Source organism: Triticum aestivum, chromosome 4A, assembly GCF_018294505.1.
Source record: "Triticum aestivum cultivar Chinese Spring chromosome 4A, IWGSC CS RefSeq v2.1, whole genome shotgun sequence".
Taxonomy (NCBI): Eukaryota; Viridiplantae; Streptophyta; class Magnoliopsida; order Poales; family Poaceae; genus Triticum; species Triticum aestivum.
In genome coordinates this window covers 583265317-583292266 of record NC_057803.1, presented here as the reverse complement: position 1 = coordinate 583292266, position 26950 = coordinate 583265317, and the positions used below count along the sequence as shown (strand labels likewise).

The window sequence follows — 26950 nt, the reverse complement described above, 5'->3', positions numbered from 1 at the left end:
CATGAAGCAATTAGTTTATGGCTTAAGTACCTGCAGATTGCCACAGTTCTATTTTTCTTCCACTATGTTTGGCTTTCTAGAAGTCTTTTGCATATTGTGCAGCAAATGAGTTCAAATGTTTCTTATTCTGATGTAGTATCAAATAAGAAGGATGATGTTTGATGACTCGATTGAACTGAAGCTATCCTTAGGAATACAACAATTCTTGCTCCATTGTATGTGCTTCCAACCATTCATATAGAAGGAGTATTTTCAAGATCATTTACATGCTTGAATATGTGCTGAGGCTGGGCTCATTAAAAAGCACACTTGTACCATTGTACGCCATAGCATTGCTGTAACTATGAACTGCAGTTAATTAACACTTGTGTTAAAAAAATCTTTTGATCTTCTGTGTTTGTGAGCTGTATATCATGGATTTGGTTCGGTCGGAGGGTCTTTTGTGAATGCAACTTAAGAAATAGTACGCATCTAGCCATCCAAGATCTAATATTCAACAAAAGTCTAAGATTAATTGGGCTACTTTCTTTGATTTAATTGGGTGGTGTCATAGAATTGTCATGGCATATGTCCTCATGAAAAAAACTTAGTCGTGAGGTCAACGCATCTATGTGGTAGCTCGAGAGGGGTTGAGTGGGAGGAGAGATGCGAGGTTTTTTACCTAGGTTCGGCCCCTCACGGTGGAGGTAAAAGCCTACATCCTGCTTCATTGATATTGATGATGATGATCACGATACAGGGGTGCTCTATTTCGAGAGCTCTTGACTTGTCTGTCTATCTATACTTGTGCAACTTGTCCCTCTTGGGGTGCCCCGCCCCTATTTATATAAGTTGAAGGAGCGGGTTACATGACTAGTCCTACTAGGATTAGATTTACTCTATTAAAATTAGAGTCCTAGTCTTGCTTTCTTTGTAGAAGAATATTCCTTATGCCTTTTATCTCAGGACAACGCTAACGCTCACACGTGTGGTGCGAGAGAAACCCGCCCACACGCCCTATAACACACAGACTGCGCCACGTCGCCACATGCATGCATTGTGGGAATATTTTTGGATTTTCAGTTTTTAGAATGTTTTATCTCTTAAATGAAAAATCCGATTGAAGATCCGTTTTCACCATTAAATCCCTCGCGGCGAGATCTTCGAAACTAGATCTCATATCAATATATTTCAACGAATTTTTTTAGGTTAGAAGTTGCTATGTCTATTGTACATGAATTGTCATGGTGTTTACACTGAAGTTGTCGTGATTTGTTTCAGCTATTTTCTTCTACATTTAAAAGTAAATTTTAACATATTATAAAATAGGAAATTAAGAAACTAGACTTGCCATGAACCATAAACTAAATTTGCCATGATACATGCACTGAAAATTGCCATGGATCATACAAAAAATAATTTTAATGCTCAAAGTACTGGAATTGCCATCATCAAAATACTAAAATTGTCATGCTCTACAAACTAAAATTGCCACATGGCAGCTTTAGTTTAAGCACTATGGCAACTGCAGTGTAAACATCATGGCAACTTTTGGACAAAAAAATCGTCGAAACATATCAACATGCGATTTAGTTTTGAAGATCTCGTCGAGACGGATTTAATGGTGAAAACAGATTTTTAATTTGATTTTTAATTAGGAGATAAAACATTTTTATACCGAAAATCAAAAAGATTTCTACTGATGTCATCTGTTCACGCGTGGCAAAATGAGTGATAATGGAGGTGTGTGGGCGATGTGCAAGATGTCAAACGTGTGGGCGTTAATTTTTTCCTTCATCCTAAGCCGGCCCACCATAACATAAGCCGGCCTCCCCACGAGCCGCCTTCTGGGCCGTCGGGTCTTGTCAATCGTCTGACTCTCCCGCCGGGTTACTAATGAGCCGCTGAGGTTCGCGCGGGTCTTCAGTGAGTCGCCAAGTATAAGTCGAATCTCTGGTGAGTCGCCAAGTCCGGCCGAGTCATATTTCCGGCCGGGTCATACCGCGGGATATATCCCGACAGGTGGTGAACAGTTATGCTCTTCACTTCTTCCTCAAAACTATAGTATAATACTCCCCTGTCCTAAAATAAGTGTCTCACTTTAGTACTCTTGTTGTGTTGAAAATTGTTCGTTCTCGTAGCAACACACGTGCAATTATCTAATTAAGATTAAAATTCTTAGTGTTCATGCTTTGAAATTCTGAACAATGTGATGTAGCTACTAGGGAGAACTCGTCTCCAAAATACTCCTGTGTTGGTTCTTGTGGTCGAAATTCTTCATTTCTCACTGCGGTCGCCCAAAATCTGCTATGGCAAGGCTAAACCTAACATTAGAGGTGCCACTTTACTAATGTTTGAGTTATGTTCATGTACTACTATGCATTGTCCAATTAATCTTGCTCCAAATAAAGAAAATTCCACAAAAAAAGAGATAAAAATAGTCCTGACAAGAGCAATTGTTATTGCTGAATCTACGTCGCATTTGGACTGAAGCCAAAGCTGAAGAACTCGCAGAAGTTCACGTTAGAAAAAGCAGAGGAATGAATGAATCAAGATGTTATTGTCATTCGCCTGCTGCATGAACAGTTTGATGATTCGGAAAATTTTAACTGGAATTATCAAAAACGGAAGGATACATTTCATAAATCAAAGAAGCCTGGAATCAATCGGAAATATGTGATCTAATTATTTTCCCTCTTCACGCGCGCAGCTCGTCACTCTGATTCCCCCCCCCCCCCCCCCCCCCCCATTGTTGCTGTTGCTGCTCCTCTTCTTGCCCTTGGCGACACCGTAGGCAGCGCCATGGAAGTCGAGGAAGAGCGCGAGCAGGGAGGCGTTGGAAACGGCGTTGAAGGCCCACCCGGCCATCCCCTCGCAGCCACCGCGGGCGAAGGGGAACCAGATTTCTGCGATACCATTGGGATGAATTCTGAAAACCATAACAAAGCACATTTGGTTAATGACCATATGACAGTTTTAACAAAGTTTATCTGATGAACATATAATCCTACTTTCTTAAGAAATAATCTCATTTAGTGTGCCATAATGATTATGGATCTGCAACGAAGAAGTACAGTTAGTGCTTTGGACCCCATATGCCCTACTATTGCAACTTTCTGGAATTAACTGTACTAAGATCCACACCTTTTGTATTCCTCCCATATTTTCACTGTATATAAAATCCGCTCATCTTGCATACATCTCTAACAAAGTACTAACTTTTAGTCTAGATTCAATGCATGATCGTCGCCACGTGCACCAAATACGTCTTCACTTCTTTCTTATAAGTGTGCAAATGGGTAGAGAAAGCAATTCAAGGAGCGCTAGGATAGCAGACTTGCTCGTTCATACATACTTCTTGTTTAGTGTTGAGCTTTCACTTTCGTTTGGATTAGTTTAGAGTAATGGAACTACTACGAAGACCGAATATGTTGTACATAAAGGTGCAATATATAAGAATATGAGCTTGGGAGGCATCTGGAATGAAGAGAAAGAGAAGATGAATGAACGAGCAAGCACCAACCAGTAGCTGCACTATCTCATTGGTCATCCAAGACGGTGAAATGTTGGGTAGAGGCCTCATTCGTTTGGGCTTCTGAAGTAGCTTCCCCAGAAAAAAAGATAAAGCCCTAAGGAGCAAAGTTTATTGGCGTGTTGCCAAACTACAGCTGATGAGTTCACAGCATCCATGAGTTGTTAACATGGGGAGTGAAGTATGTGGTTCCGACATGTTCCTATTTATTCCAGGTATGTCAACTTTGTAGATATTATATTTGTTTTTAATATATAAAAAAGTGCTCCTGCTATTTGCTCGAAAAAAGTACGAGTTCTTGATATGGTGAGTGAACTATGGTTTTTCGGTATATACCATAAAAACCGAAATTCAAAACGGTATGGAAAGTTCATACCATACCGGAACCAGAAACCATATAAAAACCATAAAGTTGATTTGATTCAGTTTGTTTTTGGTTCGGTTTTAAAATGCACAGAGTGAGTTTTCAACCATTGTTCTAGTTCTTCTCGTAAATGAAGCGATGCCATGGTTGTACGAGTACAAGTGCTGGTTTTTAGTCATTCTTCTACTTCTCGTAAATGAAGCGATGCCATGGTTGTATGAGTACGAGCTGTTTTTTTTTCCTTTTTTAGATGGTGAGTACGAGCTGTTAGAGAGCAACATATGTCCTATGTGTTTTTATTTGAGGTACATGAAATGTATTTTCTACTTTTTATATGAGTTGCAAACTTACAATACATATGTACATATGGACCCCATAGTCAGACTAATACGTAATGTCATTCAAGCACACAAAAACATGTGGCACTTAATATACTTTTGGAGGGAAAATAACATTTTATATTAATGTTAAGATTTATCAATCACTCTACTACTGATACTTCAAAGTTAGGACTATGGTATTAAAAATGCATAAATTATAATTTTCCAACCTTTTACTTTCGAATTTGAATATTTTAACCCAAAAAAATGCATATTTAGAAATTGGATGCCAAAAATAAATTTTGGCTCTTCCGTATGTTTTTTATTCCAAATACAAATACAATGTATCATTTTTAGAACATGTGAAATTAGAAACATTTGTTGCATGGTTAAAAACTTAACTTTATTTTAAAATCTATAAAATATGTCCTGTAATGCTGAATATCCAAAATAGCAAGAATTCTGTTTTGAGTTTTGAAAATATATGAAACGGATATGTAGCATTAGGTTGTGAACATTTTGGAATATTGTAACCATTTGACCATGTAAGATCTTGGATTTGAGAATCGTCAGCAATACCATAGGGATGAATTCCGAAAACCATAATAAAGAGGCATTTGGTTGATGACCATTATCATGTTAACAATTTTTACAATTTTTCTCCGATGAAGATATGCTCCCACTTTCTTAAAAAATAGTCTAGCTTAGTGTGCACTAATAATGATGAACATATAATCTGACTTTTTTAGGTAGCAACCTTCTGAAATTAACTATACTAAGATCCACACCTTTTGTATTCCTCCCATATTTTCATCATGGATAAAATCTGTTCATTATGCATACATCTAATGTACTAACTTTTAGGCTAGATTTAATCTTTAGTGCATCATCGACGTACGCCATGTGCACCAAACCCGCCTTCGCTTCTTCTCATCCTACCGCGTGAACCTTATATATAAGTGTGCAAATGGGTAGAGAAAGTAGTACAAGGAGCGATAGGAAAGCATACTGACCAAGATGGAGGGAGCTAAAACAATGATATTCATATATACTTTTTGTCAAGTCTTGAGCTTGCATTGCCATTTGGATTAGTTTAGAGTAATGGAACTACTAAGGAGACCCAATATGTCATATATAAAGGTGCGCAGATATAAGAATATGAGCTTGGGAGGCATCTGGAATGAAAAATAGAAAGAGGGGAGGAACAAACGGGCAAGTGCAGGGCAACTAGTAGCAGGACTGTCTCATGAGTCATCCACGATGATCAAATATCGAACAATGGCCTTATTCGCTTGGGCTTTTGAAGCAGCTCTTCCATAGAAAAAAGCACGAAGTCCTCCCAAACAAGGTGTTTCGGCTTGTTGCCAAACCATAGCCGGAGCGGCCTTCAGTTATACAGGTCGCAGCACCACTTGAAGGAATTTCAAAATCTTCTTCCTTGGCAACGTCCACATTGCTCTTTCGACTTCTCTAATATTATAGAGACAGCGACACTTCTGGATCTTATCTAACTTGGTTCGGGAAGAAGCTCATTAAGTTTTGAAAGTGTTGTTCTAATCCCGAGCTCATGTAAGCTCGAGTGAATAGTAAAATCACAAAAAAAAAAATCTGAATTTTTTTCTATGAGACATTGACAACATTTTCCATAGCTTGCAAAAATTCATCGTGAAATGACATTCGTGAAAAATGTGGCAAAAAAATCAATGCTCCAAAATGCTTTTGAAAATAACATTTTGAAGCATCGGTTTTGTTTTTTTCCCATAATTTCCACGAATGTCGTATGGTGATGATATTTTACAAGCTAACAAACATTTTGTTAATGTTTCACAAAAAACGAATTATTTGAATTATTTTTTTATTTTTTTTATTTTACTGTTCACCTGAGCTCACATGAGCTCGGGATTAAAACAACTGCTTCCATCAAGTTTCGGTGTCTTATGGATCTTGTTGTTGAGCACTCCGATGCCATAAATAAAAAGGAAAGTTTACCAATAGTAAAAAATACTGCAAATAACCAATAGTAAAAATACTGCAAATAACAGAAATAAAAAAGAAATTGATTTTTTTGGGGAAGAAATATATTTCATATGAAAAAGGGTGTGTCTAGGGCACAATTAGATGTGAATTGCACATCTAAATGACTTCATCAAGCCTAAAAAGAAAATGGACAGGAAAAAAACCCACATGAATCTCCGCATAAGGCCAATGATATAGGCCTTAGAGCATCTCCAGCCGTTGAGCCCCCCAGGGCGCCGAAAAAGAGCGGCTTAGGGGCAAACCGGCTCTAGATTGGCCCCTGGGGCGACCTACCTCTCAGCCACGTCCCCCAGGCGCCGCCCCCAGACGCGGCAAATTCAAACGTAGTCATTCCCGCTCACAAAATAGACGCCACAAATCCGGCGATCAAGCGACCACAAGTTCGGCGATCGAATGAAAAGTCCGGCGTACAAAAAAACAAAATGGACGCGCGTGCGCATCAGACGGCGAGGTCGGCCTCCGGCGTCGGCGGAGTCGGCGTGCGCGGGCTTGGTGGGGTCTCCGTGCTTGGCGGCGTCGGCGTGGCTTCTGTGCTGTGGGGAGTCTCGACGGCATCATTGCTCGGGCTTTGCGGCGTCGTCGGTGTGGGCGTCGGTGTGGGCTTCGTCGTTGAGGGAAGCTGGTTCAGGATGAGGCCACGCTCCGCCCAAGTATCACGCCTTGACCGCCTTGTCATTGCTATGGAGCATGTCCGCCCCGCCCAGTAGGAAAGCCAGGTCGGTGTTTCTCTTCTTCGCGGCGACGTTGGTCCGGAGCAGGTCGAGCTTGATGGCGCTGCTCGACATCAACGCCGACCACCGCGCCTCGGTCTTCTCTTCACGAAGGGCGGCCTGTTGGAGAACGTTGCAGAAAACAAAAAATTTCCTACTCGTTTCACCAAGATCATCTAGGAGTTCATCTAGCAACGAGTCATTGGATGCATCTACGTACCTTGTAGATCGCGAGCGGAAGCGTTCAAAGAACGGGGATGATGTAGTCGAACACGACGTGATTCGAATCACCGGAGATCCTAGCACCGAACGGACGGCACCTCCGCGTTCAACACACGTACGGAACAGCCACGTCTCCTCCTTCTTGATCCAGCAAGGGAGGGAGGAGAGGTTGAGGGAGATGGCACCAGCAGCAGCACGACGGCGTGGTGTTGATGGAGCTGCAGTACTCCAGCAGAGCTTCGCTAAGCACTATGGAGGTGGAGGAGGTGTTGGGGAGGGAGAAGGAGGCAACCAAAGGCCAAGGACTCAAGGTATGAAGTCCCTCCTCTCCCCCACTATATATAGGGGTGCCAAGGGGGGTTGGCCGGCCCTAGGAGATCCAATCTCCTAGGGGGTGTGGCGGCCTAGGGGGGTTTCCCTCCCCCCCAAGGCACCTAGGAGGTGCCTTCCACTAGTAGGACTCCTCCCCCTTGGAAACCCTAGGTGCATGGGCCTTGTGGGGCTGGTGCCCTTGGCCCAAGCAGGCCAAGGCGCACCCCCTACAGCCCATGTGGCCCCCGGGGATGGGTGGCCCCACCCGGTGGGCCCCCGGGACCCCTCCGGTGGTCCCGGTACAATACCGATAACCCCGAAACTTGTCCCGATGCCCGAAACAGGACTTCCCATATATAAATCTTTACCTCCGGACCATTCCGGAACTCCTCGTGACGTCCGGGATCTCATCCGGGACTCCGAACAACATTCGGATTACTGCATATACATATCCCTACAACCCTAGCGTAACCGAACCTTAAGTGTGTAGACCCTACGGGTTCGGGAGACAAGCAGACATGACCGAGACGACTCTCCGGTCAATAACCAACAGCGGGATCTGGATACCCATGTTGGCTCCCACATGCTCCACGATGATCTCATCGGATGAACCACGATGTCGAGGATTCTATCAACCCCGTACGCTATTCCCTTTGTCTATCGATATGTTACTTGCCCGAGATTCGATCGTCGGTATCCCAATACCTCGTTCAATCTCGTTACCGGCAAGTCACTTTACTCGTACCGTAATGCATGATCCCGTGACCAGACACTTGGTCACTCTGAGCTCATTATGATGATGCATTACCGAGTGGGCCCAGTGATACCTCTCCGTCACACGGAGTGACAAATCCCAGTCTTGATCCATGTCACCCAACAGACACTTTCGGAGATACCCGTAGTCTACCTTTATAGTCACCCAGTTACGTTGTGACGTTTGGCATACCCAAAGCACTCCTACGATATCCGGGAGTTACACGATCTCATGGTCTAAGGAAAAGATACTTTGACATTGCAAAACTCTAGCAAACGAACTATACGATCTTGTGCTATGTTTAGGATTGGATCTCGTCCATCACATCATTCTCCTAATGATGTGATCTCGTTATCAATGACATCCAGTGTCCATAGTCAGGAAACCATGACTATCTGTTGATCAACGAGCTAGTCTACTAGAGGCTTACTAGGGACATGTTGATGTCTATTATTCACACATGTATTACGATTTCCGGATAACACAATTATAGCATGAATAAAGACAATTATCATGAACAAGGAAATATAATAATAATGCTTTTATTATTGCCTCTAGGGCATATTTCCAACAGTCTCCCACTTGCACTAGAGTCAATAATCTAGTTACATTGTGATGAATCGAACACCCATGGAATTCTGGTGTTGATCATGTTTTGCTCTAGGGAGAGGTTTAGTCAACGGATCTGCTACATTCAGGTCCGTATGTACTTTACAAATCTCTATGTCTCCATCTTGAACATTTTCACGAATGGAGTTGAAGCGACGCTTGATGTGCCTTGTCTTCTTGTGAAACCTGGGCTCCTTGGCAAGTGCAATAGCTCCAATGTTGTCACAGAAGAGCTTGATCGGCCCTGACGCATTGGGTATGACTCCTAGGTCGGTGATGAACTCCTTCACCCATATTGCTTCATGTGCTGCCTCCGAGGCTGCCATGTACTCCGCTTCACATGTAGATCCCGCCACGACGCTTTGCTTGCAACTGCACCAGCTTACTGCCCCACCATTCAAAATATACACGTATCCGGTTTGTGACTTAGAGTCATCCAGATCTGTGTCGAAGCTAGCGTCGACGTAACCCTTTACGACGAGCTCTTCGTCACCTCCATAAACGAGAAACATTTCCTTAGTCCTTTTCAGGTACTTCAGGATATTCTTGACCGCTGTCCAGTGTTCCTTGCCGGGATTACTTTGGTACCTTCCTACCAAACTGACGGCAAGGTTAACATCAGGTCTGGTACACAGCATGGCATACATAATAGAACCTATGGCTGAGGCATAGGGGATGACGCTCATCTCTTCTATATCTTCTGCCGTGGTCGGACATTGAGCTGAGCTCAATTTCACACCTTGTAACACAGGCAAGAACCCTTTCTTGGATTGATCCATATTGAACTTCTTCAATATCTTATCAAGGTATGTGCTTTGTGAAAGACCTATGAGGCGTCTCGATCTATCTCTATAGATTTTGATGCCTAATATATAAGCAGCTTCTCCAAGGTCCTTCATTGAAAAACTTTTATTCAAGTAGGCCTTGATGCTGTCCAAGAGTTCTATATCATTTCCCATCAAGAGTATGTCATCTACATATAATATGAGAAATGCTACAGAGCTCCCACTCACTTTCTTGTAAACGCAGGCTTCTCCATAAGTCTGTGTAAACCCAAACGCTTTGATCATCTCATCAAAGCGAATGTTCCAACTCCGAGATGCTTGCACCAGCCCATAAATCGAGCGTTGGAGCTTGCACACTTTGTCAGCATTCTTAGGATCGACAAAACCTTCCGGCTGCATCATATACAATTCTTCCTTAAAGAAACCATTAAGGAATGCCGTTTTGACGTCCATTTGCCATATCTCGTAATCATAGAATGCGGCAATTGCTAACATGATTCGGACGGACTTCAGCTTCGCTACCGGTGAGAAAGTCTCATCGTAGTCAACCCCTTGAACTTGTCGATAACCCTTAGCGACAAGCCGAACTTTATAGATGGTCACATTACCATCCGCGTCTGTCTTCTTCTTAAAGATCCATTTATTTTCTATGGCTCGCCGTTCAACGGGCAAGTCAGTCAAAGTCCATACTTCGTTCTCATACATGGATCCTATCTCGGATTTCATGGCTTCTAGCCATTTGTCGGAATCTGGTCCCGCCATCGCTTCTTCATAGTTCGAAGGTTCACCGTTGTCTAACAACATGATTTCCAAGACAGGGTTGCCGTACCACTCTGGTGCGGAACGTGTCCTTGTGGACCTTCGAATTTCAGTAGGAGCTTGATCAGAAGTATCTTGATCATTATCATTAACTTCCTCTCTAGTCGGTGCTGGCACCTCAGGAACATTTTCTTGAGTTGCGCCATTTTCCGGTTCAAGAGGCAATACTTCATCAAGCTCTACTTTCCTCCCACTTACTTCTTTCGAGAGAAACTCTTTCTCCAGAAAGGACCCATTCTTGGCAACAAAGATCTTGCCTTCGGATCTAAGGTAGAAGGTGTACCCAATAGTTTCTTTTGTGTACCCTATGAAGACGCATTTTTCCGATTTGGGTTCGAGCTTTTCAGGTTGAAGTTTCTTGACATAAGCATCGCATCCCCAAACTTTTAGAAACGACAGCTTAGGTTTCTTCCCAAACCATAATTCATACGGTGTCGTCTTAACGGATTTCGACGGAGCCCTATTTAAAGTGAATGCGGCAGTCTCTAAAGCATAGCCCCAGAAAGAAAGCGGTAAATCGGTAAGAGACATCATAGATCACACCATATCTAACAGAGTGCGATTACGACGTTCGGACACACCATTACGCTGAGGTGTTCCAGGCGGCGTGAGTTGTGAAACTATTCCACATTTTCTTAAGTGTGCCCCAAACTCGTGACTCAAGTATTCTCCTCCACGATCTGATCGTAGAAACTTGATTTTCCTGTCACGTTGATTTTCAACCTCACTCTGAAATTCCTTGAACTTTTCAAAGGTTTCAGACTTGTGTTTCATTAAGTAGATATACCCATACCTACTTAAATCATCAGTGAGGGTGAGAACATAACGATAGCCACCGCGAGCCTCAACACTCATTGGACCGCACACATCGGTATGTATGATTTCCAATAAGTCGGTTGCTCGCTCCATTGTTCCTGAGAACGGAGTCTTGGTCATTTTACCCATAAGGCATGGTTCGCACGTGTCAAATGATTCATAATCAAGAGACTCTAAAAGTCCATCAGCATGGAGCTTCTTCATGCGTTTGACACCTATGTGACCAAGGCGGCAGTGCCACAAGTATGTGGGACTATCATTATCAACTTTACTTCTTTTGGTACTCACATTATGAATATGTGTAGCATCACGTTCGAGATTCATAAGGAATAAACCATTCACCATAGGAGCATGACCATAAAACATATCTCTCATAAAAATGGAACAACCATTATTCTCAGATTTAAAAGAGTAGCCATCTCGAATTAAACGAGATCCCGATACAATGTTCATGCTCAAAGCTGGCACTAAATAACAATTATTAAGGTTTAAAACTAATCCCGAAGGGAGATGCAGAGGTAGCGTGCCGACGGCGATCACATTGACCTTGGAACCATTCCCGACGCGCATCGTCACCTCGTCCTTTGTCAGTTTCCGCTTATTCCGCAGCCCCTGCTTTGAGTTACAAATGTGAGCAACTGCACCGGTATCAAATACCCAGGAGCCACTACGGGCACTAGTAAGGTACACATCAATTACATGTATATCACATATACCTTTGGTTTTGCCGGCCTTCTTATCCGCTAAGTACTTAGGGCAGTTCCGCTTCCAGTGACCGCTTCCCTTGCAATAAAAGCACTCAGTCTCGGGCTTGGGTCCATTCTTTGGCTTCTTCCCGGCAGCTTGCTTGCCGGGCGCGGCAACCCCCTTGCCGTCCTTCTTGAAGTTCTTTTTACCCTTGCCTTTCTTGAACTTAGTGGTTTTATTGACCATCAACACTTGATGTTCTTTCCTGACTTCTACCTCCGCTGATTTCAGCATAGCAAATACTTCAGGAATGGTCTTTTCCATCCCCTGCATATTGAAGTTCATCACAAAGCTCTTGTAGCTTGGTGGAAGCGACTGGAGGATTCTGTCAATGACCGCATCATCCGGGAGATTAACTCCTAGCTGAGTCAAGCGGTTATGCAACCCAGACATAGTGAGTATGTGCTCACTGACAGAACTGTTTTCCTCCATCTTACAGCTGAAGAATTTGTCAGAGACTTCATATCTCTCGACCCGGGCATGAGCTTGGAAAACCATTTTCAGCTCTTCGAACATCTCATATGCTCCATGTCTCTCAAAACGCTTTTGGAGGCCCGGCTCTAGGCTGTAAAGCATGCCGCACTGAACGAGGGAGTAGTCATCGAAACGTGCCTGCCAAGCGTTCATAACGTCTTGTTCTGCAGGGAGAACGGGTGCGTCACCAAGCGGTGCTTGTAGGACATAATCTTTCTTGGCATCTATGAGGATGATCCTCAGGTTCCGGACCCAGTCCGTATAGTTGCTGCCATCGTCTTTCAGCTTAGTTTTCTCTAGGAACGCGTTGAAGTTGAGGACTACGTTGGCCATTTGATCTACAAGACATATTGCAAAGATTTTAGACTAAGTTCATGATAATTAAGTTCAACTAATCAAATTATTAGTGAACTCCCATTTAGATTAGACATCCCTCTAGTCATCTAAGTATTACATGATCCGAGTTAAACTAGACCGTGTCCGATCATCACATGAGACGGACTAGTCAACATCGGTGAACATCTTCATGTTGATCGCATCTTCTATACGACTCATGCTCGACCTTTCGGTCTTCTGTGTTCCGAGGCCATGTCTGTACATGCTAGGCTCGTCAAGTCAACCTAAGTGTTTGCATGTGTAAATCTGTCTTACACCCGTTGTATGTGAACGTCTGAATAAAACACCCGATCATCACGTGGTGTTTTGAAACAGCGAACTGTCGCAACGGTGCACAGTTAGGGGGAACACTTCTTGAATTTTATTGTGAGGGATCATCTTATTTACTACCGTCGTTCTAAGTAAACAAGATGCAAAACATGATAAACATCACATGCAATCAAATAATAAACGTGACATGATATGGCCATTTTCACATAGCTCCTTTGATCTCTATCTTGGGGCTCCGTGATCATCTTGTCACCGGCTTGACACCATGATCTCCATCATCATGATCTCCATCATCGTGTCTCCATGAAGTTGCTCGCCAACTATTACTTCTACTACTATGGCTAACGCGTTTAGCAATAAACTAAAGTAATTTACATGGCGTTTCTCGATGACACGCAGGTCATTAAAAAAATAAAGACAACTCCTATGGCTCCTGCCGGTTGTCATACTCATCGACATGCAAGTCGTGAATCCTATTACAATAGCATGAACATCTCATACATCACATATAGATCATTCATCATTCATCACAACTTTGGCCATATCATATCACAAACCACTTGCTGCAAAAACAAGTTAGACGTCCTCTAATTGTTGTTGCAAGTTTTTACGTGGCTGAATTAGGGTTCTAGCAAGAACGTTTTCTTACCTACGTTAAAGCCACAACGTGATTTGTCAACTTCTATTTACCCTTCATAAGGACCCTGTTCATCGATTCCGCTCCAACTAAAGTAGGAGAGACAGACACCCGCCAGCCACCTTATGCAACTAGTGCATGTTAGTCGGTGGAACCGGTCTCACGTAAGCGTACGTGTAAGGTTGGTCCGGGCCGCTTCATCCCACAATACCGCTGAAGCAAGAAAGGACTAGTAACGGCAAGAAAGTTGACAAATCTACGCCCACAACAAATTGTGTTCTACTCGCGCAAGAAGAACTACGCATAGACCTAGCTCATGATGCCACTGTTGGAGAACGTTGCAGAAAACAAAAAATTTCCTACTCGTTTCACCAAGATCATCTAGGAGTTCATCTAGCAACGAGTCATTGGATGCATCTACGTACCTTGTAGATCGCGAGCGGAAGCGTTCAAAGAACGGGGATGATGTAGTCGAACACGACGTGATTCGAATCACCGGAGATCCTAGCACCGAACGGACGGCACCTCCGCGTTCAACACACGTACGGAACAGCCACGTCTCCTCCTTCTTGATCCAGCAAGGGAGGGAGGAGAGGTTGAGGGAGATGGCACCAGCAGCAGCACGACGGCGTGGTGTTGATGGAGCTGCAGTACTCCAGCAGAGCTTCGCTAAGCACTATGGAGGTGGAGGAGGTGTTGGGGAGGGAGAAGGAGGCAACCAAAGGCCAAGGACTCAAGGTATGAAGTCCCTCCTCTCCCCCACTATATATAGGGGTGCCAAGGGGGGTTGGCCGGCCCTAGGAGATCCAATCTCCTAGGGGGTGTGGCGGCCTAGGGGGGTTTCCCTCCCCCCCAAGGCACCTAGGAGGTGCCTTCCACTAGTAGGACTCCTCCCCCTTGGAAACCCTAGGTGCATGGGCCTTGTGGGGCTGGTGCCCTTGGCCCAAGCAGGCCAAGGCGCACCCCCTACAGCCCATGTGGCCCCCGGGGATGGGTGGCCCCACTCGGTGGGCCCCCGGGACCCCTCCGGTGGTCCCGGTACAATACCGATAACCCCGAAACTTGTCCCGATGCCCGAAACATGACTTCCCATATATAAATCTTTACCTCCGGACCATTCCAGAACTCCTCGTGACGTCCGGGATCTCATCCGGGACTCCGAACAACATTCGGATTACTGCATATACATATCCCTACAACCCTAGCGTAACCGAACCTTAAGTGTGTAGACCCTACGGGTTCGGGAGACAAGCAGACATGACCGAGACGACTCTCCGGTCAATAACCAACAGCGGGATCTGGATACCCATGTTGGCTCCCACATGCTCCACGATGATCTCATCGGATGAACCACGATGTCGAGGATTCTATCAACCCCGTACGCTATTCCCTTTGTCTATCGATATGTTACTTGCCCGAGATTCGATCGTCGGTATCCCAATACCTCGTTCAATCTCGTTACCGGCAAGTCACTTTACTCGTACCGTAATGCATGATCCCGTGACCAGACACTTGGTCACTCTGAGCTCATTATGATGATGCATTACCGAGTGGGCCCAGTGATACCTCTCCGTCACACGGAGTGACAAATCCCAGTCTTGATCCATGTCACCCAACAGACACTTTCGGAGATACCCGTAGTCTACCTTTATAGTCACCCAGTTACGTTGTGACGTTTGGCATACCCAAAGCACTCCTACGATATCCGGGAGTTACACGATCTCATGGTCTAAGGAAAAGATACTTTGACATTGCAAAACTCTAGCAAACGAACTATACGATCTTGTGCTATGTTTAGGATTGGGTCTCGTCCATCACATCATTCTCCTAATGATGTGATCTCGTTATCAATGACATCCAGTGTCCATAGTCAGGAAACCATGACTATCTGTTGATCAACGAGCTAGTCTACTAGAGGCTTACTAGGGACATGTTGATGTCTATTATTCACACATGTATTACGATTTCCGGATAACACAATTATAGCATGAATAAAGACAATTATCATGAACAAGGAAATATAATAATAATGCTTTTATTATTGCCTCTAGGGCATATTTCCAACACGGCCCGGGCCTGCGCGTCGGCGAGGCAGTGCTCGATGGACTCCTGCACACGAGCGGTGGCCGTGTCGGCGTGTTTCCCCTTCTTGGCACATTTGTTGCCGTCCGGCCGCCCTTCTGACGCGCACGGAGTTGGCGCGTCCGGCTTGTAGGTCTCCTTGGCCTTGTCGAGGGTGCGCCGGACTTCTGCCCACTTCTCGCACATGTCAATGCGCTTGTAGACATGCAGGTACTTGAATTCGGCGTGACATACAAGGCGAACATGCGCAACAACTGCGCGAAAGAACAAACAGTTGGTGGGCGCACATGGCGAAGAGAGGCGGGAGACCGGCGTGCCATACCTGATCCTCAACGCTGGCGCCGCTCTCCGGGTGAGCCGCGACCTCCTCGACGATCACATGCGATTTGTTACACGCCCCTGGATACGCCCCCAATGGTTCGCCATCGCCTTCGCCCCGCGCTGCATGTAGACGCCTTTGAAGTAGGGGTCGACGAGCTTGCGCTCGTCGAACTCGGCCTTGATGCACTCCCAGTATGTCTCGATGCTCTGGTTCGTGCCGGTGGTCGGGTCGAGGCAAAGGACTTTCCATGCTTCGGCGAGGCATTCCTCCTCCTTGAACGCCCACTTGATGCGCGGCTCGCCAGACCTGGCCGCCCGCTTCTTCATCTTCTTGCGCCCCCTTTCCGGAACAGTCGCCGGCTCCTCCTCCTCCTCTTCGTCCTCCTCCTCCTGCTCCTCCTGCCCCTCCTCGCCGTAGACGTAGCCGAGCTCGCCGTCCATGCCGCCGCTGAGATTCACCGTGTCGTCCGGGATGACGAATTCGAGAGACGCAACGGTCGCGGCCGAGCTTGTCGCGATGATGTCGTCCATGTCGGCCTCGGTCTCGTTGGTGTCGCCGAGGTGCGAGAAGGGCAACGCGCCACGACAAAGAGGGGGCGTCGGGGAGGACGCGTAGGCGGGCGGCGAGTAGTTGTATGGAGGGTACTGCACGCCGGCGAAGGCGGGCGAGGGCGTACGCTGGGTTGGGTGTCCATGAGGGAAGGTGACATTGGGGTTGAACCCATCGTGCGCGTCCCCGTCGGGTAGCCCGGCGAGGACGCGCATCCCCATGGCTGTGGCGACGGAGAACCGACGCCTTGTTGGCCCCATGTCGCGTACTGGGCGTGGCTGCCGGGCGGATTCATCATCCCCGCGCGAGTCACCTCGGCCTCGGCTTGGTCCGCCGAAGCCGCAGCCGCCCGCGCCGCGTTGTCACGGGCCTTCTTGGCGATCGCCCTGTTCCCGACGGTGACAGCCTCCCGTCGCTGAACTTCCGCCCTCCATTCGGCGTTCATCATGCCCGGTGGCTTGGACGGCGGCGCCCTCGGCTTTCTTTGCTTCGGCTGGGCGACGGAGGCGGACACGATTGCCGCAGCGCAGGGGGCGACGTACTTCTTCGGTGGCATGTCGGGCGGCTGGGAAGCGAGCGGGAGGGAGAAGCGGGAGGAATGGAGAGAATGGGAGGGAAGTGGGGGAAAAGCGGGAAGAAACAGCGGGAAGAGGAGCTCGAGTCGCCGACAGGACGGACTAACGCGCTCTTTTCGCTTGTGCCGACGCTCCAGGCGCCCCCAGGGCGCCGGGTTCGGCCTGAGTCTGCCGGCACCAGTTTCGGCCCGAGTCGGCGAATAATGGGTTTCTGGGGCACGACTGGGCCGTTTTCTCGGCGCCGGCGCGACAAAAACGTCTGAGGAGGGCCTGTTGGGGACGCGGCCAGAGATGCTCTTAGATGCGCAAAACTTATGGCACATTTAGATATGCTTTAGCAAAATTGAAAAAAAAAAAGATAGTACTGTACTAGTCAAGGCGGCTCATCTTGTTGACGTCTGCGGATCTACTATATGCAACGCGCGGCGAAGCCCATTTTAGGCCCTGCGGTTGGTGGGAATTTCTTATCATTTTGCCCTACGTGTCAACCCAGACCACCACAAGCGGAAGGTCAATTCGCCGGCGCCGTCGCTTGGAGGGAGCGAGCTAGCCCGATGGCGGCCGCGCTGCTGCGACACGTCCGGTGGCTCCTGGTCGAGCACCCCGCCGTCGCCTCCTTTCACTGGCGCCCGGGCACCACGCTCGCGGCGTCGCCGTCATTCCCCGCCGCCGTCATCTGCGCCTACCTCGCCACGGTGCTCCTCCTCCACCGCCGCATCCTGCCCCTCCCGCCCCTCCCGCCGCGCGCCCTCCGCGCCGTCTCCGCGCTGCACAACTGCGTCCTCCTCGCCCTCTCCGCCGCGATGGCCGCCGGCTGCGTGCTCTCCGCCGCGGCCACGGCGCCCTCGCCGCGCTGGGCCTTCTGCTTCCCGCCGGGCGGCGCCACGGAGCCGTCGGGCCCGGTCTTCTTCTGGGCGCACGTCTTCTACCTCTCCAAGATGTACGAGCTCGGCGACACGCTGCTCATCCTCCTCGCCCGCCGCCCGCTCACCCTGCTCCACGTCTACCACCACGCCCTCGTCATCGCCATGTGCTACCTCTGGCTCGCCACGCGCCAGTCGCTCATGCCCGTCGCGCTCGTCACCAACGCCGCCGTCCACGTCGTCATGTACGCCTACTACCTCTGCTGCACCCTCGGCCTCCGCTGGCCGCCGCGATGGAAGCGCGCCGTCACCGAGCTGCAGATCCTGCAGTTCCTCTTCAGCTTCGCCGCCTCCGTCGTCATGCTCTGGTTCCACTTTGCCGGCGGCGGGTGCGAGGGGATGGCAGGGTGGGCCTTCAACGCCGTCTTCAACGCCTCCCTGCTCGCGCTCTTCCTCGACTTCCACGGCGCCGCCTACGCCGCCAAGGCCAACAAGACAAACATCAACAATGGCAATGGGGGGAAATCAGAGTGACGAACAAGGGGACTTCTTTTTAGATTACACAGATTTATGATTGATTCCACAGGCCTGTTTGATTTGTGATGAAATGCATTGGCCTTCCATTTTTGACAATTCTAGTTTCTCAAATTTTCTAAATCATCAACCAAGACGTTCATGCACAAGGCCAATCACAATATAGCAGCTTTGATTGATTCCCCTGCTTTTCTTCTGCGAGTTCTTAATCTTTGCTTCAGTCTGAATGCAAATGTAGATTCAGCGACGACAGTCGCTTCTGTCAGGACTATTTTTATATATTCTTCCTTTGTATGGAATTTTCTTTCTTCGGACCAAGATTAATTAATTGGACAATGATATTATATATTCATGTGTACTAAGTTGAACCAACCGAGTCTACATATTCATGGACTGTATTTTCTTTCCTATGTCAATAAGTACCGATTCAATTGTCAATGCTGGTATGGAATTACATTATAACATTATTAAAATTACCGGTAATCACGCTAATTGCTTACAAAATATAGATGCCCCCGTGTGCAAATGCAATGCACATACAATTATCTAGACAACCTATAATAAAAAAAATTTATCGAAAGGGGTTTTCCCCGCTCTATTTTATATAAACGAAGCAAAGCGAGTCACAGCAGACCGTTACAAGCATTCGGGACCTGCCTGAATGGCAGGACCAGAGACACCGGAATCAAAAGACAAATTCAGCGTTCTGAGGAAGCGCATAGACGGTCATACATCTACCACGACAGGGGAACTGACGGATACATTTGCCAGCTCTTTTTCACTCTGCTATTTTTATCTCTTTTTCACTCTGGGTGAATCTTCAGCATCTCCTCTTCGATCTTTCTCTTGCAAGCTCTCAGGCTGACTCCCATGCAATCCCGAGCAGCTCGCCTCTTCGCCGATCTAGGAGTTGGATGCATCTTCTCAGCAGCACCGATTGGTCGCCCACACATAGCACCTTCCATTGATGCAGCGACGAGCTGATCCTTGCCAAGATTGCACGCGTGCTTGTCCACTGTACACCCTGAAAGCACATGTCATTACGCATCGTCCAAATGCTCCAAATGGTAGCAATACAAGCAATATTAGTAACAGACTTTTTGTTATTTAGATTCCAGAAGGAAGATAATTCATTCATGCCATTTGGAATACTAAACTCAAAAGAGTCAGATATATCACTCCAAACTTGTTTAGCAACCACACATTCAAAGAACAGGTGACAGACAGTTTCATCCTCATTACAAAATAAGCATTTTAGATTTTCCACCTCTCTCCTCTTATTCAGGTTATCCCTGGTAAGAATTTTGTTATGAAAAGCTAGCCAGAGAAAGACTAAATATCTGTGAGGTACAACAATCTTCCAAAATTTTCTCCAAATGGGGGTAGACACTCCCCCCCAATTAATCATGTTATAAAACGACTTAACTGAATAGACCCCCGACGATTCCAATCTCCAAATGGGTTGGTCCGTCTCGTCAGTTATTGGCATGTCAGAGATGATTCGAATCAATTCATGCCATCTATCCAAAAACCCAGCCTCCACACATCTGTTGAAGGTAAGTTTGAGAGTAGAACCATCCCATACCTCAGAAACTGCGCAGCATTGCTGTTGGCAGATTTCATACACGTCCCAGAATTGGGTTTTGAGGGAAGAATCCCCCACCCAAACGTCATCCCAAAAGCTTATTTTATTACCATTCCCTAGTTTCCATTATAGAAGGGCCTAACCCCCTCCAAGGCCCAGGTGACACCTTTCCAGAAGGAAGAGCCCACACCCTGCCTAGACCACAGTATATTTGGCTTAGTTGTTTTATATTTGTGGTCGATCAGCTTCACCCAGTTTTTATTACTGTCCATAAAATACCTTTTAGCCCAAGAGGCTAGTAAGGCCATGTTGAATTCTCTCAGGTTAGGTACCCCTAGACCACCAAAGTCTTTTTTCTAGGAGATCAAACCCCAATTAGCAAGATGGTACTTATGTTCATCCCCCACATTCCCCCAGAAAAAGTGATCCATCTGAGAAGTGATGGCCTTGATCGCCCACTTGGGGAACTTAATAACTGACATGAGGTACATGGGGATACTGGCAATGCATGCCTTGAGGAGGACTAGTTTTGCTTCATAGCTAAGTAGTCTCCCCTTCCATCCACATATCCTTTTGATGATCTTATCTATGATGTATTGGATGTCTTCTCTTCTCAATTTGAGGTAGTGAAGAGGAACTCCAAGATATTTTAGAGGGAAATCCCCCAATTTACAACAGAAAATCTGAGACAGGAGTTTAGCATCATCCTCATTCATATTGATAGGTACTACTTCACATTTGTCATAATTGATTTTTAACCCAGAAAGGTTTTCAAAGCAGGCAAGTAGCCATTTCAAGTTCCTAACATATTCAGGTTTAGGGTTAAGAAAGAGAATTGTATCATCAGCATATTGCAGGCATATGAGTCCTTGAGGGATGATATGGGGAACAATCCCAGATATGATATTATTATTAACAGCTTTAGCTAACATGCGAGAAAACACATCATCCACCAAATTAAAAAGCATGGGGGACTTGGATCCCCTTGTTTTAAACCTTTTCCACCCACAAAGTATGGACCAAGGGTATCATTGATCTTAACACAGAAAGAGCTCTGTTGCAAAATGGATAAGTTCCATCTAATCCACTTAGCCCCAAATCCCCTAGATGTAAGCATTTCTACTAGGAAATCCCAGTTCACTCTATCATAGGCTTTTTCATAATCTATTTTGAGAACAATCCCAGATTCTTTTGATTTATGGACCTCATGGATAGCCTCATGAGAAGTAACTACACTTTCTAAAATGAACCTGCCTCTCACAAAGGCAGATTGACATGGGGATAGGAGCCTATGACCAACAGGGCCAACTCTGTTTGTCATAGCTTTACTGAATATCTTAACAGAACAGTTGCTCAAACAGATGGGTCTGAATTTCCTCATGTTCTTGGCATCTGGCTCTTTAGGGATCAAAGTAACAATAGAATAGTTTAGTCTCTGGATATCCAGAGTCCCATTTTCAAAATCTCTAACCAGAGCCATAAAGTCACCCTTAATCACCTCCCAGAATTGTTGATAAAAAAGAAAATACAAACCATCAGGACCAGGGGCTCCATTAGCATATGATCCCATAATGGCCTCTTTAATTTCTTCTTCTGAAAAAGGTCTTTCCAGGGAAGTATTTTCTGCTTCTGTCACCATTTCTTCCTCAGACCAAAACTGGTCATCTAAATGTATATTAGGTTTAGGCTCAAACCCAAAGAGGTTTTTATAAAAGTTAGTGGCCACCTCCAGCATGTCCTTAGTGGAGTATATAGGCCCATTAGGACCCTCCAGGATAGTCAATTGATTCTTCCTTCTGCGTTGGTTAGCAACAGCATGGAAGTAAGCTGTGTTTCTGTCTCCTTCTTTGATCTTTCTATCTCTAGATCTCTGCCACATGGCAGTCTCTTCCTTCTTCTAGATCTCCTCAAGTTCCTCTTTAATTTGTTTCATTCTGAGGACATCCCCAGCATTAGTCCTGTTTTGTTCAGCAAAGATATCTAGGATATCAAACTCCAGAAGGAGCTCTTTCTTTTTCTTCTTCATGGTTGCTTCCAGATTAATGCTCCATCCTTTAACACTTTTCCTAAATAGTTTGGTTTTAAATTGCCAAGTCCCAATAGTAGTTGCACAAGGTGATGGTGTGGCCCAAATTTTCTCCACTAAGGGTCTAAAATCTGGTTGGTCTAACCACCATTTCTCAAATCTAAAAGGTTTAGTAGGGTTACTGCTACCCATTCCAGAATCAAGAAGTATCGGGGCATGGTCACTCCCCACCCTAGGAAGGGCACACAAGGTAGTGAGAGGGAAGTGACTATCCCAACTAGTGGCAGAGAAAACCCTGTCAATAGTGGCAAAGATAGGGTTGTCTTGGTTGTTGCTCCAAGTATATACCCTGTTAGCTAATCTATACTCCATAAGACCCCATTTATTTATCCAGTCATTGAACAATAATGTCCAGGAATCATTTATATTGCCTGAGGATTTATCCTTAGCTTCTCTAATCAGATTAAAGTCACCTCCCAGTAAAACAGGATAACATAAATCATCCATATTCTCATGCAATTCAGCAATAAAATTAATCTTGTCTACAGCATAAGCTGTGCCATAAACCACAATCAGATGCCAACAAAACCCATCAGTCTTATTTTTCAGGGTAATGATAATGCAGTATTTTTTACAGCTAACACTAAGTACCTCAAAAAGATTGGGTTTGGTACCCACAAGGATACCCCCAGCAGAGCCTACAGCAGGTAGAATGTGCCAGTCATACACACTAGAACCAGCTAAGGCATTATGGAAGGAGTCAGATAAAGTTTCTCTCTTGATTTCTTGAAATCCTAAAAAATCAGGTTTATATTTACCAACCAAGTCAGACAGGCACTGTAGTTTCCCTTTTTGGCCCAAACCTCTAATATTCCAAAAGATACCAATCATGGAATTTTGAAAGGGTGTGTCAGACTAAAAAGTCCTCCTCTCACGTTATTCCCACTTCCACCCACATCATCAGCAGTGCCCCCTGATGTGTGAGTGTTGGGAATGTCTTTTTCTGGAGTACAAACTCCATTATCAATGTCTGGTCCAATATCTAAACTATCAGGCAAGGAAACTTCAGGATTTTGGGAAGCAAACACAAGACATTTTTCAGATTCATCTCTAATAATTTGGTTAATGATTTGGTTCTTGTCTCTCTCATCATCACCAATTTTGAGATTAACTGCAGAAGCATAAGCCTCTAAATTAGAAATAGCAGCATCAGTAAAAGACTTACTTTTAAAGGTAGGTGGGATCTCCAGGTTTTTCTTCATTTTGTAGGCTACAACTTTTTCCATGATGTTTTGCCTATTGTGGACTCTGGAACTCAGCCTTGGAGCAATCACTGGTCCCCACTTGGTTTTTGGTGTAGCCTTCCCTTTAGTTTTATCCATGAGCTCCATCATCTTCAGGCCACTAGCTATGTGTGCCTCAACAGTAATCATTTCCTCCTCAGGTTCAACAGATTCACTGTCAGTGTCAGAAGAAGAATCTTCCAGTTCTTTCAGCAGACCAGAGCAATACATCTTTTGGGCAGACACAGGGGAAGTGGTAGCAGCAATCCCACTTGGTGATGTAGTAACCATGGTGTTTTCATCAGGTCTGTTGAGTGGGGTGCTGAGATATTTGATTGCCTCAGCAAAAGGTATTGAGGATCTGCTTGGGCCCATATCATCTTGGTCAGGTTTCCTGTTGACTCTCACAGGAGAGAAGCATGCCTCCAGTAGAGCATGGGGATGAAATGAGGCACCATCATTAACTGTTTTCTTCCCAGTTGGAGTTTTTGTGGGGGCTCTGTTGGCAAGGTCTAGAGCATCAATGGGTTCCTCTCCATCATCCAGCAAGTCTGTATCCAGTTCCTCCTCCTCTGTTGTCTTGTTGTCCTCATCTATTGTTATATCAGTGGGGCCATCATCATCATTGGGGTCATCAGCACCCACCTGGTCAAAGCCCTCCACAGTAAAGGATAGGATATACAGTTTTTTCCTCATCTCCATAATTCTTTCAAAGGGGATTTTTGTTGGGTCTCTGCAGGCAATTTTGATCCTCACTTTCTCATAGAAGCTCTTCATCAGGCCATTCCAGTCGACATCTACAAGAATTCCAAAGCATGAGGCTATTTGGGATAGCACTTTCCATGTACACCATTTAGAGGACATCCCCTCAACAATCACCCAGGCTTCAGTAAGTTCACTGAATGGGTCGATTGAGCCAGTCCATTTTTTCACAGACACAGAGACACCATCAATGGGTAGATCAAAAGCAGGGAACTCAATCAACTCATCAACATCTTTCCAGGGGGGGAATCTAACCAGGAACTTCTTATCTGACAGTGGCCTGATTTGCCACGTCCATTGTTTGTTTTTGCAGAAGATACCAGAAAGGTTTTTCATCAGGTCTGACTTGTTGATCTCTCCTTTCATAATCTAGACTTCTCCACAGTTCCTAAAATTCAGCCAGCTTGTTTCTCTTCTCACAGGGGCGTCGATGTGATAAAACCCCAGTCCCAGCGCAGAACTCCCAAAGAAGGTGGCAACTGGGTGGGGCTGTGCCCAGGCTGCACAGTTGTTGACATTGTGGCCTTCCAATCCACAGATGAAGCAGGATTTCTTCTGTATGCAGTTGCCAACGTAGTGGCCAGGGCCTCCGCAAGTGAAGCACACCATATCCTTGTAACGCTCGTCAAGAACTTGCACCAAAGGGGCAGGTGGGATCAGAGCCGGAGGCGCAGTGGCAGTGGTCTGAGTAGGGGGGGGGGCGTACCTTTACCAGGCGGCGCAGCTGCACGTGCACCTCCTGGAGGTTGACGACGTCCGGGGTTTTTCGGAGGGACCGGACCACGCTGCTTCTGTCCCATCGGCGGCGCATTCTTGTCCGCCATGACAACCTGAGCAAAGGATTTGGATCCTACTCCAATCCCTTCCCGGATGATCTTGAGCTGCGTCGGTGGTGGATCAAACGGGCGAAGGTGTTTGATTGGAAAAAGATCAGAGGGAGAAAAACATCCCGATCGGGCTAGGTCTTTTCTGAGCCATCCCAAAGTGGAGGCTGATTTGGTTTTGCCAGGCAGAGGGTGAGGCTGGCGACGGCGGGGGGAGGGAATGACCCAGAGCTGCCCAAAAACCCTAGATATAGATTCATCCGCGCTGCCTTGTGGAGGAGACGTAATAGGTAAAGGCGTTTTCACTTTTTTGCAGCGGATCAGCGGGAGAGAGGTGATGATGGGGCCCGCATTATACCGCCCAACGGTAGCCTCTCTCTGTTTTGGGGAAAAATCCCCAATCTCTACCAAATTGGATCCCTCCATCAATGGTGATTTACGGTTTTCCGAGCACAAGCTCAATTCATTCCCTACTGGGTCTAATAACAACATTGATTCGGGAATCGGATGACTAACCTTCTCTTCTGGGATACAAATCCCTTTGTCAACACGAGATCGATTTCCAGGTGGAACCACGCCGCGGTCTCCAAACCACGGCGGTTCCAGCGATCTATGGTGAGGTAGGAGATCCACCCCACCCATAGCAAGCTTCAGTTGATTGACGGAATGACGCCGAGGATGCACTCCCATCGGAGGGCTCGCCGCGGTTCCGTCGATTTTGCCTCCGCCCTCGCCCACACCACGAATTCGCCGGCGGGGAGGATGAGAACGGGGGCATCCTCGCCCTTTCTTCCAGCGTGGCCTCCTCGAAGATCCTTCATGCTAGTTTCCTTTGTTCCACATCCACCCTTCTCCGTTGGACCTCGGCGATCTTCACGGCCGCAGATCTCATCTCCGACAAGGTTGCCTCCGCCACCGCCCGGTCCGCCACCTTCCACTCCTGCACGCACCGGATCCACTCGAAGGTAGAGTCTCGAATCCTGGTCGCGCGGTCCGCCCACCCCGCAGCTCCCGACGCCATGAGCACCGCCTGCGGCACTGGGGAGATCAGCCGCAGGATCTCTGGGAATTTCTCTCGCACGGTCGGCGCAAGTCGCTGGGGTGGGGGGGCTGTGGGTGCAGCTAGCGCGAGCACTCCTTGCCGGCGTGGAGGCATGGCGTAGGGCCAGATCTGTGGCGGCGGCGGCGATGGCGACAACCTATAATAATCGCATCTGAATCTTAAGTTAATAAAGGAAAGTTGGTCATGTCCAAATGGTTTCGCCTGCAGTCATCGCAATAGTTAAGTTGAGTGTTGTTAGTTGTGTCGAGGCGTTCTCTCTGCACATCCTCGTGTGGTGGTCAAGAACCTAAGCAGGAGCACCAACACTTTATTATCTAAAAGAATGACAAGACTCTCACGGACTCTAGTTCCTACTATGAGCATCGCGAGAATCTCTTGGCCAGGATGTGATCATCTGCTCCACGGTTGTTTGACATACTTTGTAGACAGTCAGCAATTCCCACATGGTTGTATGCCATAGTGTGTCACATGATCCCCATAACTCTTGAGATGCAAAACACTGGGGAGTGGAGCGTGTGAGACTCGGCCGCCCTGATATCTTTTGTTACCAAGACAACTAACCATGTTAAACTTATGTTGATAAATAGGAATGTGTAGAGCAACCGCGTGTAGGAAATCAGAGGTGGTATCTAACACTTATATCGTGCTTCCCTATGCATCCCAATCCTTCTTGGTCAGTCTTGTGTTTCCATTTGTGCT

General features: G+C 46.4%; 2 protein-coding genes across 3 annotated transcripts; one reads left to right on the top strand and one right to left on the bottom strand.

Annotated features, from left to right (window-relative positions):
* Nucleotides 1-17750: 17750 nt before the first annotated feature.
* On the top strand, nucleotides 17751-19091 carry LOC123082386 (elongation of fatty acids protein 3-like). Its single transcript, XM_044504727.1, has one exon. The coding sequence runs from the start codon at nucleotides 17866-17868 to the stop codon at nucleotides 18706-18708; it is 843 nt and encodes a 280-aa protein (XP_044360662.1). The 5' UTR covers nucleotides 17751-17865; the 3' UTR covers nucleotides 18709-19091.
* A 412-nt stretch (nucleotides 19092-19503) lies between these two features.
* LOC123082385 (uncharacterized) lies at nucleotides 19504-25418 on the bottom strand. 2 transcript variants are annotated; one of them, XR_006439019.1, is made up of 2 exons: nucleotides 23545-23560; nucleotides 19504-19732 (listed from the first exon to the last, which is right to left on the bottom strand). XR_006439019.1 is itself a non-coding variant. In XM_044504726.1 (2 exons), the coding sequence occupies exons 1-2, from the start codon at nucleotides 25186-25188 to the stop codon at nucleotides 19512-19514; spliced, it is 339 nt and encodes a 112-aa protein (XP_044360661.1). In that variant the 5' UTR covers nucleotides 25189-25418; the 3' UTR covers nucleotides 19504-19511. The 2 variants fall into 2 exon arrangements, 1 of the variants encoding a protein (XP_044360661.1); XM_044504726.1 differs by lacking the exon at nucleotides 23545-23560 and adding an exon at nucleotides 25071-25418.
* Nucleotides 25419-26950: the final 1532 nt, after the last annotated feature.

What these genes read in the sequence shown, in the direction of transcription:
- LOC123082386 (XM_044504727.1), top strand. Translation starts at nt 17,866, where the DNA reads ATGGCGGCCGCGCTGCTGCGACACGTCCGGTGGCTCCTGGTCGAGCAC.
- LOC123082385 (XM_044504726.1), bottom strand. Translation starts at nt 25,188, where the DNA reads ATGGCGGACAAGAATGCGCCGCCGATGGGACAGAAGCAGCGTGGTCCG. An exon ending in AGCTGCGCCGCCTGGTAAAG is followed by an intron (nt 19,733 to 25,070) that starts GTACGCCCCCCC and finishes ATGTGCTTTCAG; the next exon opens with GGTGTACAGTGGACAAGCAC.